This window comes from Danio rerio, chromosome 24, assembly GCF_052040795.2.
Source record: "Danio rerio strain M-AB ecotype USA chromosome 24, GRCz13ab, whole genome shotgun sequence".
NCBI lineage: Eukaryota > Metazoa > Chordata > Actinopteri > Cypriniformes > Danionidae > Danio > Danio rerio.
In genome coordinates, this window is record NC_141044.1 from 16087474 (window position 1) to 16102441 (window position 14968).

The 14968-nt window shown below is 39.1% G+C and overlaps 1 protein-coding gene across 8 annotated transcripts in view; it reads left to right on the forward strand.

Moving 5' to 3' along the window:
* Positions 1 to 14968, forward strand: part of ncoa2 (nuclear receptor coactivator 2) — a 216080-nt gene that overhangs the window by 117039 nt on the left and 84073 nt on the right. For all 8 annotated transcript variants that reach the window (XM_087308936.1, XM_087308938.1, XM_087308940.1 and 5 more), the window contains 3 exon segments: positions 1265 to 1368; positions 8122 to 8299; positions 11883 to 12065. In XM_087308936.1, the coding sequence (XP_087165062.1) occupies positions 1265 to 1368; positions 8122 to 8299; positions 11883 to 12065 (465 nt within the window).

Sequence of the window (14968 nt, forward strand, 5' to 3'; positions counted from 1 at the left end):
AACTAGAGACATTATTTCAGTTTCATCTGTGTTTGTCGCTATTACTGACTGCTGTTTATCTGACATAACACAGGAGAAGCAGGCATACAAGTAGAAACGGTGGGCGGGAAGAAGCAGCTCATTTGCATTTAAAGCCATAGGCTACAAAAAAAGCTACGATGTACTCAGACTTCAAATGGGCAGCTTCTGGAGGCTATAATAAATAATCTGATGGGTATTTTGAGCTAACACTTTATAGTTTCTAAGTTTCTAGATTTTTACGATGGTTTGAATTGCTCTATTTGACAGTTTTATGGCAAGTCTAACAGTATTCAGATGAAAAAATTAAATAATCACAATGCAAAAGATACTTTTCTTACTACTACTTTATCTTCTTTCTAGTCCAAATATCTAAACATTCTTAGATCAAGTAAAAATATTGTTGACATTTTAACTTCAGAAGAAATAAGTCAAAATTTAGAGTTTTTAATTTAAACAAGTAAGATGATCTGCCTATGAAGGAATTTTAAAAATTGTGTGTTTCGCTTCAAAAAATAGATATTCGGACTAGAAACAGGACAACAATTCTGTTAGAAAAACTTTTTTTTCTGTATACATACAGTTATATGCAATTCGGTTGCTTATGGTCACTTACTGTATAATTTAGACTAAACATTGCATATCTTGCGATGTGGGTATAGCGAATGTGTATATTGTGATATCTATGCTAAAACGATATATTTTGCAGCCCAAACACAAACACAAAAATGCTTGAAAATCTCAGAAATTCTCAAAGTTAATGGCCCCTCCACATAAAAAATTTAATTCCTTCATTGGCTTGCAACACAGCATCAATTTTAAATATCTATTGTAGTTTAGTGTAGTGTTTTAGCACTAACCTAATAAAACTTTACTAGTGAGACACTGGTTTGTTTTATCCAACCATATAATTTGAATTGCACACATCTGGCTGTCCAGTAATGGATTTGATGTTGCTCTCATTCTGTATTTCACACAGGTGGTACTTAAAGGCTTTAGGTGTCCAATACTGTTTAAATGACCAAGTTGCATATGACATTTTGTATTTCGATTGGGCTAATAGTCTGAAAACTCTGGTATTTCCTTTACAGCTGGTGGTTTAAATGATAAAATTTTGAAAACAATTTCCCTCTAAATATGATTTCCATTGTGTGAAATTATTAGTCAAATTATTCTGGACTGTTATGTTGATGTCAGTGACTCATTTCTTCTTTCTTTTTATCTGCATCTCTCTATTTCTCTGCAGAGAAAGCTGCTGCAGCCAATGAGGATGAAGTGCAGAAGGCTGATGTGTCGTCGACAGGCCAAAGTGTTATTGACAAAGATGCCCTTGGACCAATGATGCTGGAGGTGGGTCTCTTGTGCTGTGTTTATTTGGTTACACTGGCTCTACAGTGCATGCAGACAGACACGAACTGGGAAGAGTCCAGCCTGAGCCATGTATAGGGTGGCAGAGTCGAAGTGAATGGCTTCTTGTATCTGTTCAAAACAAAGAATTTTGTGTTAAAATATTTGGCTGTCATTTGACGTTTAAATCCATCCCCATCCCATTGCTAAATAAAGACCTCATTAGGTGACGGTTCAAATCTTGCAAATATGTTTGGCATGAAAAACATGCTCAAGTATAATGATGTGTCTGTGTTGTTTTAGTATTATTTATATGCCGTTTATTCATTTTGAATCAGCTAGTATATGTTTTCTAGCTTTCGTTTTGTAGTTTTTGTGAAAACTAAAACTGGAAAAAATTTTTTTAGAATATATATAAAAATCAGTAGTATATATATAATATATATATATATATATAAATCAGTAGTACACTGTAAACACATGATTAGTTAACTTTTAAGTGAGTAAACACATTGCTTGTTGACTTCACTTAAAAAAAGTGAGTAAATTCTTTGCCTTAGAATTAAGTAAATTATATAAAAAGTAAATAATTATAAAAACTGCAACTTAAAAATGCATTAAAATGTGCATATTTATTCAATGAATAATTAATTATGCCATAATTTTATCTGAAACACGAAGACAGGGCGGGACATAGAGTAGCTCCCACTTATAAATAGCAAATAGTGCTTCATTTTTATCACAGTACTGCCAGTGAGAGTGGCTGAGATAGAGCACATCAAATGAAAAGCAAATGAGACGGATTATGAAGAGGGCGGGGCATGTCAGATACTAGAGAGCATTTGATTGGTCAGGAAATCATTCATTTATTTGTTTATTTTCCTTCGGTTAGTCTCTATTTCAGAGGTTGTCACAGCAGAATGAACCGCTAACTATTCCAGCATATGTTTTTACGCAGCGGATGCCCTTTTAGCTGCAACCCAGTATTGGGAAATACCCATACACTCTCATTCACAAACACACTCATACACTACAGACAATTTTAGCTTACCCAATTTACCTATAGAGCATGTATTCGGACTGAGGGGGAGCACCCAGAGGAAACCTACACGAAAACTGGTAGAACTTGCAAACTCCACACAGAAATGCCAACTGGTCCAGCTGGGACTCAAACCTAAAGCCTGGTTTATACTTCTGCGTCAAGTGACCGGCGCAACTCACGGCGCAGGCAACGCGCGTGGCTGTGCATTTATACTTCTGCGCGCTGTCTCCGTTGGTCTGCTTTAACACTTTCGAAACGCTAGTGGGCAGTGAGGTGTAAATGTTCCTCTGTGTCGAGTTTCTTCGCTTCTGTTTTGCTATTCTGAACACTTCCTGGATGTACAAGTGACTCAAACTTGCTCATTTTGAGGCAGGAATCGGCGGACGTGCAACAACTTTAACTATGAGGTAAACACAGAACAAAACTTTCCATCCGGAGCTCCTTCACGGGACTCCACACTTGTAAACAATCGCTCGCGCCGTTCGCGCGGCTCTCGGTCCCGCCCAGACTCGTCGCCGCTAGCAAGCCGACCAATCACAGAGCTTGCGCTACGCGTTGTTGCGACGTGTAGTTACAATTTTTGAGAGGTGCACGTCAGTGACGGCGACGGCCACGGCGATGGGCTATGCGTCAGCGCCGTAGCATACGCCGGTGTTTGACGCAGAAGTATAAATCAGCCTTAAGTGGTACTCTCTTCAGAGCCTTGTGTGCAGAGCTGTGCTCTAGCAAGCTGCACTTCTTGTACAAGTCATGTCACTGGGGGTTGGGTTTAGAGACCTTTCATTAAAACAGCTTATAGGAGGAGGAACCCATTGAGCTTCACCCAAGTGGCTGTGCAGCAAGCATCCTCTCCTCGAACCAGCGACATTCTTGCTGTGAGGTGGTGGTCAGGAAATTATATGAGAAACTCAAATATGAGGTGACGTGAAAAAAAATGTTTACCCATTGAGGCTGAAGTGGCAACCGCAAGCTTTGGATGTTAATGCCTTTTAAATGCAAATTTGTCATAGTTTTTGTAGCACACTAGCTTGTACAGTAGGTACCAATTCAAAAAATTCACATTTACAATGGGTTTACTCACTTTTTTTTAAAGTAAAGTAACTAATAACATCCATGTCACCCTGCAGCCCAAGCTAAGCAGGGTTGAGCCTGGTTAGTATCTAGATGGGAGACCACATGGGAAAACTAGGTTGCTGTTGGAAGTGGTGGTGGCCAGCAGGAGGCGCTAAACGTGTGGTCTGTGTGAGTCCTAATGCCCCAGTATAATTAAGGGGACACCATAAAGTCAGTGAGCGCCTTCTTTCGTATGAGACGTTAAACCAAGCCCCAGACTCTGTGGTCATTAAAAATCCCATGGCACTTCTCGTAAAGAGTAGGGGTGTAACCCCGGTGTCCTGGCCAGTGTGTGCCCTGATAGAAACCTATGTTTAGAATTCTGAAATGCATGGCGCTGCGAGCGGCGCTTTGGTGTATGACTCCCTTTAGTTTCTGCACTCCACCTACAGTTTAGCTGAGTGCACTAGCATCATTGTCCTTTGGCTGCCAACACATCCTCCAAGTGGATGCTGCACAATGGTAGTTGTGTGGAGACCCCCCCTCCATCAGATGAAAGATGAGCTTTTTGTTTTAGCAGTAGACACACACTCATTATTTTTTTCAATCCTGTATATTTTGCTGAGATACGTAAAAATAAAAAAGACATTGTTATTTTTAGTTGAACTACCCCTTTAAATAGCTCAACCACTCTCACTAGTGCAAAGCAACCGCTTCCGTCAGTCGTCTCAATCCGGCAGGACGCCCAGCTCTGAATGAATCCACCCATCCAGCCGCTCCATCTTCCTCTCACACCCCTCTCCTCTTTGGGGTATTTATAGCCTCCGAGGTCCTCCGTCACCGAATCAACACCAAGCGGATGCCAAATATAGCCTGCGTGCTTGTGCGCTTGATCTTCCATCTGTTTGAAACGGCCGAAGGAAGGGACAATTCACACCCGCACGCTATAATGCACCTAATTAAAAACCACTTGTGACAAAAGGCCAGCGAGGGGGGAAAACTCTCTGGCCTTCTCCACCCCCAGCAGCCCCTCCCGGGGGCTCGTCCGGGCTCCACACACTCGTGCACACAAACAGGCCTTGTGTAAAGCTTTCGCAGTGCTGCCCCACTGAAAAAGCCCATTGTTTGCCGATGGAAGCTGAAGTGTGAGCAGCCATAGGATCCGCTAAAGCAGCTTTGTGTTCTTCGGAGCAGTGTGTGGGGATTTGCGGCCAAGCTCGCAGTGCCACCGTTTTTCAGTGTGTGTGGGTCCGTTTTCAGTGTCCACACCTCACGATGAGCTTGGACCCTTTGTGTAGGAAGTTATGCAAGCTCCCGCAGTGGGACAGCGAGGCCCACCCGGCTCCATTCATGTTGCAATACACGTCCATCAGCACTTTTACAGAGTTGCATAAGTTTGGCTAAATAAAGGTGGCTTTGGCATTCCTCCGTGTTTACTCTGCGATGTTTGCTGAATGTGCCCAGCAGATGGCCACATCTAGAGAATCTCTTTCGCTTGCTTTCCCTCTCCTTTTCCATCCCTCGCTCGATCTTCTCTCTGGAGAATGGGAGTACATTTGTTCTTAGCTTTTCTTTTTTGTGTGTTGTTTGTGAAATAATTCTCGGCGCTCTGTTTGTTTTGCTGATAAAAAGATTTAGAGCTTATTACGCTCCGCCGCAGATTAAAGAATGATTTCCGAGCTGCTGCTCCACATTTCTAAAGCAAACAGCAGCTTTTATAGTGATCGCTATGGGCCCTCGGGGGCCCGACTGCATTCGGAGGCCTAATTGACACCATCTTGATAGGTAATGCTTGACTTAAGGCGATGTTCTTTCAATTAAGACTCGTCAATATCATTTCTGTCACACGCTATGAAGCGCTGGCGTTTAGTAGAGCTCTTTTATTGCCAACACAAGCAGGCGAGGAAGTGGCATCTTCGCTCAGATGAACACATTAAAGATGGCAAATTCTGAGTAGCTCACCTGTGAAGCTAAAACTAGAGAATAGAGGTTTTACTGATCAGAATTCAGTCTGTTTAAATATGAATAACTTACTTATTCAATCATTTTAAAAACAGTCCAGTATTTAAGCTTTTGACAGAATTATTACTCCTTCTATTCAGCTTTGGAAAAAAAATCTTGATTAACCTGTGCTAAAGATTGTTCCCATTTTACAAGATCACATTTAAATAATTAAATGAAGTGAGTATTAAACTGTGGAATCCAGATAATAGCTATCATTCAAAATGTTGTAAATTTTTATTTTATTCTTTCATTCAGTAAAGAAGTATTCAATTGATTCTTAGTGAATTAATTATATTAACTATTAATAAGAATAAAAGTTATTTAATTAGGTTTTATATTTAAATAAATACACTCCTTTGAACTACAGCTCAACAGCTTTCAACAGTGACAATAAAAATAAATATCAGTTGAACCATAAATCAAGAAATGTTAGTAAATCAAGGGTCACACTTTAAGTGGCCTTATCTAATATGTACTTAGACTGTCATTAATCATTTTTTACAATGTACTTGAATGTTAAATACTCTACATATGCTTGATTAAATACTTACATGTAATTACATTGTAATTAATTTCTTTAATGATATTATCTTGAGAAAGCCAACATACTGTTATGCTACTTAAACTTTTTCTGAGCCAAAAATGTACCAACTCTTCCTCCTCCTTGAGCTTTAATACTATGACTACCAAACTTCAGGCCAGACCTTTAAACTGGTCTGTCTCGAGTTGCTATATGTTTTTGAACTGATCTGGCTTTCGGTTTTCCAGAAACTGGCCCAGAAACCTCAGAAAAATCACTTTGGCTTAACATTGGACCAAATTTTGACGCATAAAAACTTCGAAAGAGAAATTCTTAGAAATGTGATCTTCCACAATTGAAGAGGCTGCCACGCTGTGTAAATCTACATATGTAAATCTACATTGTAATCTACATCAAACTGTGGTGTAAGTTGTACCCCTAATTGCAGGAGTACCCCAAATTTGCCCATTAACTTACAATGAGGAAGAAACTTCCATTTAAAACATAGGCTCTTCAAATCCAATTGACTTAACAATGGACCAACAACTCCCCTTTACTGACTCTTTGGGCTCTATTTTCACGATCTAGGCGCAAAGTCTAAAGCGCATGGCTCAAAAGCATTAAGGGAATGTCTGAATCCATGGACAATTACGGTTTGCACTGTGGCACATGGTCTAAGAGGGTTGTGCTTACTCTCTTAAAGAGATAAGGGTGTGCTTTGAGAATAAAGCAATCAGAGTCTAATTTTCCATTCCCTTTAAGAGTCAGTTGCATCGCACCCTGGTACATTTGCTATTTACATAGCAGACTTTGTAAGTGGAAAAACGGAACGCTTCGCAAGCATAAAACAGTTAAACAGATTATCTGCAGTTCAAGAATAAAGAATGAACCTTTTCTAATTGACCTCTTTACTTTTTCTTTCGCTCTTTGTGGATAAAGAAAAAAGTCTATTTTAAGTCTATTTCAGTTTCTTCAAAATGCCAACAATGCGCCTTGACACACTTTTTAACTAGACAGGAACACCCATGAGTCCACAAAGTGGCGCAAATGAATTTGCCATTTTAACAACGTGGCAGAAAACAGGGAAATTAAGGTTGCGCTGGTCTGAAAATAGCAACACATCGCGCCATATGCGTCTTGCGCCTTTTTGCACCAAGTATATGGTTGGGCCCTTCATCTTCAACACCCTCCTCCTCACCACCTACCACCTTGTTACTTTCACCACCACCTTACACCTACCAACTCTTCACATTCAACACCATCATCAAAGTTCGACAACAAATTTTAGGTTCTAATTACATTTGTGATTACACTGAGTTGACCATTCCTTACACCTTAACCCATTCCTAAACCTACACATACAACCAAACAAGTGTTCTGCAATACATTTTGAACAGTAAGTACATTGTATTTATTTTTTTGAATGTAAGTACATGTAGTTAAGGCCACTTAATATAAAGTAGGACCAAATCAAGCAACATCTTTAAAGGTTCATGTGAAGATAGGAACACACTTAAAAATTGTTTACCAATGCGTCACTAACTTTTTTTGACTGGTGCACTGAGCAAATAGGGGAATCTTCCCATCCCTGGGACGCCTTTACTGTTCACATTAGTGTGTGAGACACAAGTACAAACTCCTAATAGAGCCATATTCTGCAATCTGCATTTCAAATGAGGAAAAACAGTCACTTGACTTCCCCTGTCTGCCTGCCTGAGAGTATCACTCTGAGAGGAAGCCTGTTAAAATAACCTCCCAACTACAACTGATGAGATCTTCTTGTTTTCATGCAGCTAATTACTTCATTACGCCTTACCTGAATTGAGAAGTGAAAAGGCTGCTGTATCATTATGCTCAGCCTTGTTGTTGCTGGAGCCACTTAATCAGTCTTGAGGCTATGAATTCTCATGTCGTAATCTCCTTGACTTTACTTGATATGCTGTTTGGAGAGTCTACAAGGACTTCTAACTTTGCTGAATGGGTTTTTGTTTTGTTGTTGCTAGTTATCACCACTCTCTAGTTCAGTGATTGCACTTTTAGCTGAAGGGGTGTATACTTTTGCACATATGTCTGCTTGTGCTCATCATGCGTTGGCGTTTTTAGTGCTAATATCCCATCTTTTTTTTATCTCTTTCAGGCCTTGGATGGGTTCTTCTTTGTGGTGAACATGGAGGGCAACATTGTGTTTGTATCGGAGAATGTGACGCAGTACCTGCGCTACAATCAGGAAGAGCTGATGAACACCAGTGTGTACAGCATACTGCATGTAGGAGACCATGCCGAATTCATCAAAAACCTCCTGCCTAAGTCACACGGTGAGACTCTTTCTGTTGTTTAATCTTTGTTTATTTCCCCTTTAACTTGCTTTTGTTTCATTTGCACTTCAATGACCTCTTGTTTTCAGGAAAGACTCATTCCTCAATACACAAGTGTACCTTGTACATTTTTCAGACTGTGATTGTACTAATTAGATTGAGCATTAGTAACACAATTACTAACTTAATAAAATGTATAATTTGTATTGTGATGTTTTTTGACAGGTATTTTGTCCTCTATGGCCTAAAGTGATGTGATTAACAGATTGGTAGTCGTTGAAACAGTACACTTTTAGATGCAAACTGTAATGTAAAGAGGCTTTTTCACCATAGCAACTATGTAAATCACTGTTCCTTGAACATTTGATGTAAGCACCACACCAACAATAATAAAGTATGGAAACAATATTAGTTATATAATAGTTCTAATAATGACATTTGGGGAAAGTAAATTAGCTTTAATTACAGAGAAAGGTCTAATCTAGCACAATGGAAACTAACATTGATGTAGTTGCTTGCTAATTAGTACAAAATAATAAATAGTTGCTAGGTCTATGACAGAGTTCAGCCTGGTGCAAAAAAAAAGCTGCTAGTGTTTTTATTTATAATAGTTTCCAATTGCTATTAAACATGCATTTAAAATTATTTGATTGCAAGTATTCAGCAGAGATGCATTATCATTTCAACCTGTTATTTACATGTTCAAATGCATCTCATGAACAGTTTGTTTTTGGTTGAGATCCTTTTCTTCAATTACATCACTTTGACAGGAGCGGTCAGTGCAACACACTGTGTATAAGTGAGCAAGCCAACTTTGATTTAATCATCTATACATTTTTTAGTGCAACTCAAAGAATTAGCTTTGTTTTGATCAACTTTTATTCAAAACATATCCCATAAAAATCAGATTAGGTTAGTAGGTGTTTTTTAGGGGGACTGTTTAAACTCAATTATATGTTGTCACCTTAGAAATATAAGATTCTATCTCACATTTTTGTCAAAATTGTCAAAATTTAGTTATTGATGTATTCTTATTAAATGACAACTTATTTACAAGATGTTTACATTTTAAGACTTTTTATTTAAAAGCAAACATTTCAAACATACTGTTTGCTATGGAATGCAAAAGTTGAAAGCTCATTATCTCAAAATCATTCAGAACTTAGAACTTTTTTAATTCCGAGGTGATGATGTTGGCCGAGAGAGCTAAACACGCTGCAATTTAAAAAAAGACATGCAATTATAAAAAACAGCAGATTAGAAAAAGATCTTCATCGGTTTAGCAATATACGTGTTGCAAATTTTCACAACAAAAACAAATTAAGAAAACATGCTGCTTTTTCTCACAAAAACACAATGTAAATGTTTCCAAAAACTGGACTGACCCCATGGTTTCCACTACATTCATTGTTCCATGGCGGGGCTCCACGCCAAAATTGATCCCACCATGGCTACATTACAGCTTTCCATTTAAAACATTCAGTCATGTTTTTTAATAGCAAGTGATAATAGCACCAAAAAGTTTTAAAAGGTAAGTGAATTATAACAGCGCAAACTTTTCTGTAACCGTAGTAGTGCTGTGCGTTAATTGTTTAACCCTTTAAGGTTACATGCTGACTGACTGACTGGCTGACTGACAGGTGTGTGATGCGTGATGCCAGCAAACACGACATACAGCCGTTTTACTTTACTTCAGGACACATTAATACAGCTTTGTAGGTCTAATGGAGACATTCATAAATATTCCTAGCAAATCTAGTTAATGTTGGAGACATACTTGTTATATAAACGCTCTAAATCGCACTTCAGCAGCGTTAATTTGAGAGCGCACAAGAAGATCTGTGGTTAAGTAGCGCATACTGGTAGGCTATTACATAAATGTGCTCACGACATTTGTTATTGAAATAACGCCAGGTAGTTGATAGATCTGTGTAAAAAAAAGGCCTGCCGCCATAGCTGGAAAAAATCATAGAGGAAACACTGGACCCGGCTGGGATTTGCCTATTGTGCTGTGACTAATAAGGCTGATTTATACTTCTGTGTCAATCGCACACATATGGTCTGGCGCAACCTTTATTGCAACCTTTGAATAGCCCTCACTGTGGCCGACGCTGACGTGCACCTCTCAAAAAGTGTAACTACACGATGCAACAACGCATAGCGCAAGCTCTGTGATTGGTCGGCTTGTTTGATGTGCTGAGTGTGGGTGGTGCACATCAAACACGAGCCACGAGCCCGATAAAGCAAGTGTTTACAAGTGTCAAGTCTCATGAAGGAGCTTCAGATATTTTTTGTTTACCTTATGATTAACCTCCTTGGTCATGAGTGCCCACATATGTGGACAGCACATTTTAGCTCTTAAGTGGCTATTTAAAATAATTTAAATGTTTTATATTTTAGTACTGACATACTGTCGCATCCTGCAACTGTTTTGCAGCATATTTAATGTCCTAAACCCTATTTTTAACTGTCCAAAAATAGGAAAAAAATGTTGTTTTTACTGTCAGATTGTCAAAGCAAGTTAAAAAAAGTGTATACGTTATATATGCATTTAAAAACAGTCAGGACAAAGTGTTTTATGTAAATTCGGACCACATATATGAACATTATTTTTCTCTTAAAGTACATCATATCAAAAGAATAAACTTAGGTTTTTATTCTAATTAGGTTCCAATAAGCTGAAATAGCAAAGAGAAATAAAAAATGCATCTAAAAAACCCCTTGGGTCTTAAGAGGTTAAATTTGTTGCACGTCTGCTGGTTTCTTTCTCTGAATGAGCAAGTTTTAGCTACTTGAGCATTAAGGTAACATTCAGAAAAAAGCAAAGCACCCACAAAAAAATTTGATACAGAGAAACATAACATGACCTACTGCCAGCTAGTGTTTTGGAAATGTTATTGCTGAGCAACACAAACAGCACGCAGTAGTAAAAATTGCACGACTACGTGCAAGGCATGCGTTTGCTCAACACAGAAGAATAAACCAGCCTTTACTCAGTGAAGTTGTTGGTGATCTTTAAAAGGTGATTATTATTTTTTGTTTATTTTAACACCCTGATTACACTATTTCTTTGTCTTTTGTATATTATTAGCCTAAATAATTATAACCTAAATGGCCGGGTCCATCAAGTTTTTTGGTTCCCTTGAAACATGTCCGCAGTTTTCAGTGCTTTTTGTTTGGGTTTATGGGAAATTTTCTTAATTTGTTTGCATTGTCAGAATTTGCAACACATTTGCTGTCAAACCAATGAAGATCTTTTACACTACATGACACTAGTCCACTATCATTCATTTTTGACTTTTTCTGTGCAAGTGCAAAGTGTAAAAGCATTACAACCCAATTTACACCCATATGTGGCATCAAAATTAGGCTGTCAAAGATATATTTTAAAAACAGATATGAATCAGCCTTTTGTCTCTCATGCTGCTTTGCATCAACTCTCATTTAAAATGAATGACCTCCAGTCTTTCGCTGCTGTAAATCACTGTCAATATGAACACCCCTTTACTCAGTGAGGAAAAGTTTGGGAATTGAGCTTGAAGCGAGTGACAGTGAGTGATGTGTGTTCACTTCTCTCCCACAGTGAATGGAGTGCCGTGGTCCAGCGAAAACCCTCGGCGGAACAGCCACACCTTCAACTGCCGCATGCTTGTGAACCCTCACAGCGAGGCCGAAGAGACGCAGGATCACGAGGCACAGCAGAAATATGAGACTATGCAGTGTTTTGCTGTGTCTGAACCAAAGTCCATCAAGGAGGAGGGAGAGGGTGAGCCACGGTTTCTTAAAACACTCTTAAGCCACATGAATGGTTCTGAAACTTTAGATTTAATGCTTCAAAGCCAAACGAAGTGACTACTCCCCTTTCATTCCTCAAACATCCCACGTACGAGCTGAATTCACCCTACTGTTTTGTTCTGATGACTTTCTTTGGTTTCAGTGGATGAGAATTGTTGTATTTGTGTGCAGTTGCTCTTACCGTAAGTGCTGCTGTTTAGTTATCATAAAGGTTAGTAGTAGTTTACACAGCTAGACAGTTCCCCCTAAAAATAAAATTTGTAATCTCACTCTAAACCGTTTTTTTTTTTTTTTTGAGCATCTTTCTTCTTTTGAACACTAAAGCAGATATTTTAAAGAAAGCAAAAAAACAAAAAAAAACTGTAACTATTGACTTTCATGGATGTTTCCAGATTTCTGCAAGATACATTTTTTGTGTTCAGCAGAAGAAAGAAAGTCAAATAGGTAAAGTAGATATAGTAAAGAAAGTTAGTACAGTAAAGAGGGAGAAAATACTGACAGAATGTTCAGTTTTAGGTGCAATATCCCTTTCAAGAGCCCTTATTTTGCATTATTAAATGTCATAATTTAGTTTTGGGGGTGTCCAACAACAGGCTGATATGTATGCAAGGTCAAAAAAAAAACATTTTCATTGTCTTATAATGCATTTAATTTTACCTAATTATCCCAACGACACCCATAAGATTTGTTCAGTGATTCAACAAACAGCGGAGGATCGCGAGTTCAGAAACGCATTTAAATCATTAAAGGAAGAAGCCTGCATCACATTTTCAACATCACATTTTGGACACAATGGGCCCTAACCAATGACTGTAAAAAATATGGACGACGCGACAGCCCTTTTTCCCATTGAACGCCTTGAGGGCAAAACGCCTGCTTGACGGGCACAAACTGTCGCAAAAGACTGCTGAAATTGGAGCCAGACATGCGCAGAAGGATTGTCTGATGGAGCCAGAGGAGGAGCCGCGAAAATGAGCGGAGTCGAGCTTCCTATCAAACGCTTTATGTAAAATCAACTACGCCCCCCGAACTTCTCAGCATGCGTTTGCTGTCATATCAACACAAATGGATGTAATAACGTTAACAAATATGAGGGTTTTATATATTCAATCGCGCCAGCTCCAGGCCGCAGCGCATAACTTACTCGCGGCGTCGCGGGCTGATTCCGGCTCGCATGCGGCAGCGCCGGCTCGCTCGGCCGCCGCATCTGGCTCGATTGACACGGGCTGGAATTGGGTAGTGAGTCCAAGCATCCGGAGTAGGTCCAGCAGAGGTAACATTAGTCAGTCTGAGCTCTAAGAGATAAGTCTCCGGCAGGCGAGAATCTAGCCGGAACTGTGTTTTGCTATCTGGGTGGCTAGGCGTGTATCAGCAAACTAATAAAGCCCGAAAAAAGCCCTGAACTTAGCGAATAAACAGTGTTCCACCAGGATCATGTATGTCAGAAACTGTAGTTTACTGCTGAACTCATTTTGTCATGGTAAAATAACACAGAAATCGAATAATAACATTTCAGTCTACTTCAGTCTCCTGCCGAAGCTCAGACGCCGCGCTTTGAGAAACTGTCAATCACAGCTGTCAATCACGATGACACGCCCAGCATTAAATTACTGCTAAAAACAAACTGTTTACAAAAATGAAGATCTGCACCTATTTCAGCACAATAACCAGTGCCTTAATCGACCAGAACTATCTTTCGGGACATTTTATTGCAAGTGTAATATTTTTTTTTATTTGGGCTCAAGTCTCCTTCATTAACACGGAGGAGGCGGGCTTTATGACTTGTACTGCAGCCAGCCCCCAGGGGGCGATCTAACGGCCGAAACCTTCACTCAAACGTGGGCTTGCGGCACACTTGGCCCTAACATACACTCGGACCAAGGCGTGATGCAAATGTTGTTTGCTAGTTTAAGCTTGGCGCAAGAGTAGTTTTGACGTGTTGCACCATGCTGATTAAATAGCAAATGCATTTGCGCTCATATGTGCGTTATACAGGCGTTCTGGTCTAAAAAAGGAGGCGCGTTGAGGCGCATTGCTGGCGAATTGCTATTTTGAGGATCTAAAATAGACTGCTCAATAGACCAGCTAAGAGGAGGTCTAAAGTCCAGCTCAAATCAAGTCAGTTGTGCACCTCGCTTAAACATTGCTTTATACAAACAGGATGTACAGCAATACAAATCTTTACAAATGAAAAAGGATTAAAATATTACAAAACATATTATTTTCTAGCCTGTATAAATATAAAAACCATACTTTCATGCGTTCTTCATCTCGGGGGGCTTTTTCAGTTTATTTATTACAACTTGCTTTTGTGTAATGTTATTGTTATTAGAAGTGTTATTTATTATATGCATATTTATATTTGTTTTATTAAAAACAAGCTTAGATTTGTTCACTTGTCAGGTTTTGGACCATATGGGGCATAGCATGTGTATTTGGATATAACTGACTTCGTTATTATTGTGCATTTATTAGTTTGCTAGAGATTAGAATTGAATTTAGAAATAGTTTTAAAACAAATCTTCATGCTTGACAAATGAAAGTAATTATGTATAGGCTAATTGATGTCTGTGCGTACAACACGTTTCCTTATCCACGAGTGAAAGTGAAAGTAAAGAATAAGGTGGCTCACCTCTCATTCTCGTGCTACAGATGCTCTGTTTAACTGTTTTCTCGCTAGTGAAGCGCTCAGTTTTTCCACTTACAAAGTTTGCCCTATAAATAGCAAATGCACTTCATTAAAAGAATAAGCTCAACCCTGTTAAACCACGCGCTGCAGCTCAAAGTGGATTTTTCCATCCTTAAAATAGCAAAAGTGGATTCAGACATGCCCTTACTGCTTTTGCGCCCTGCATTTTGGACTTTGCACAAAGC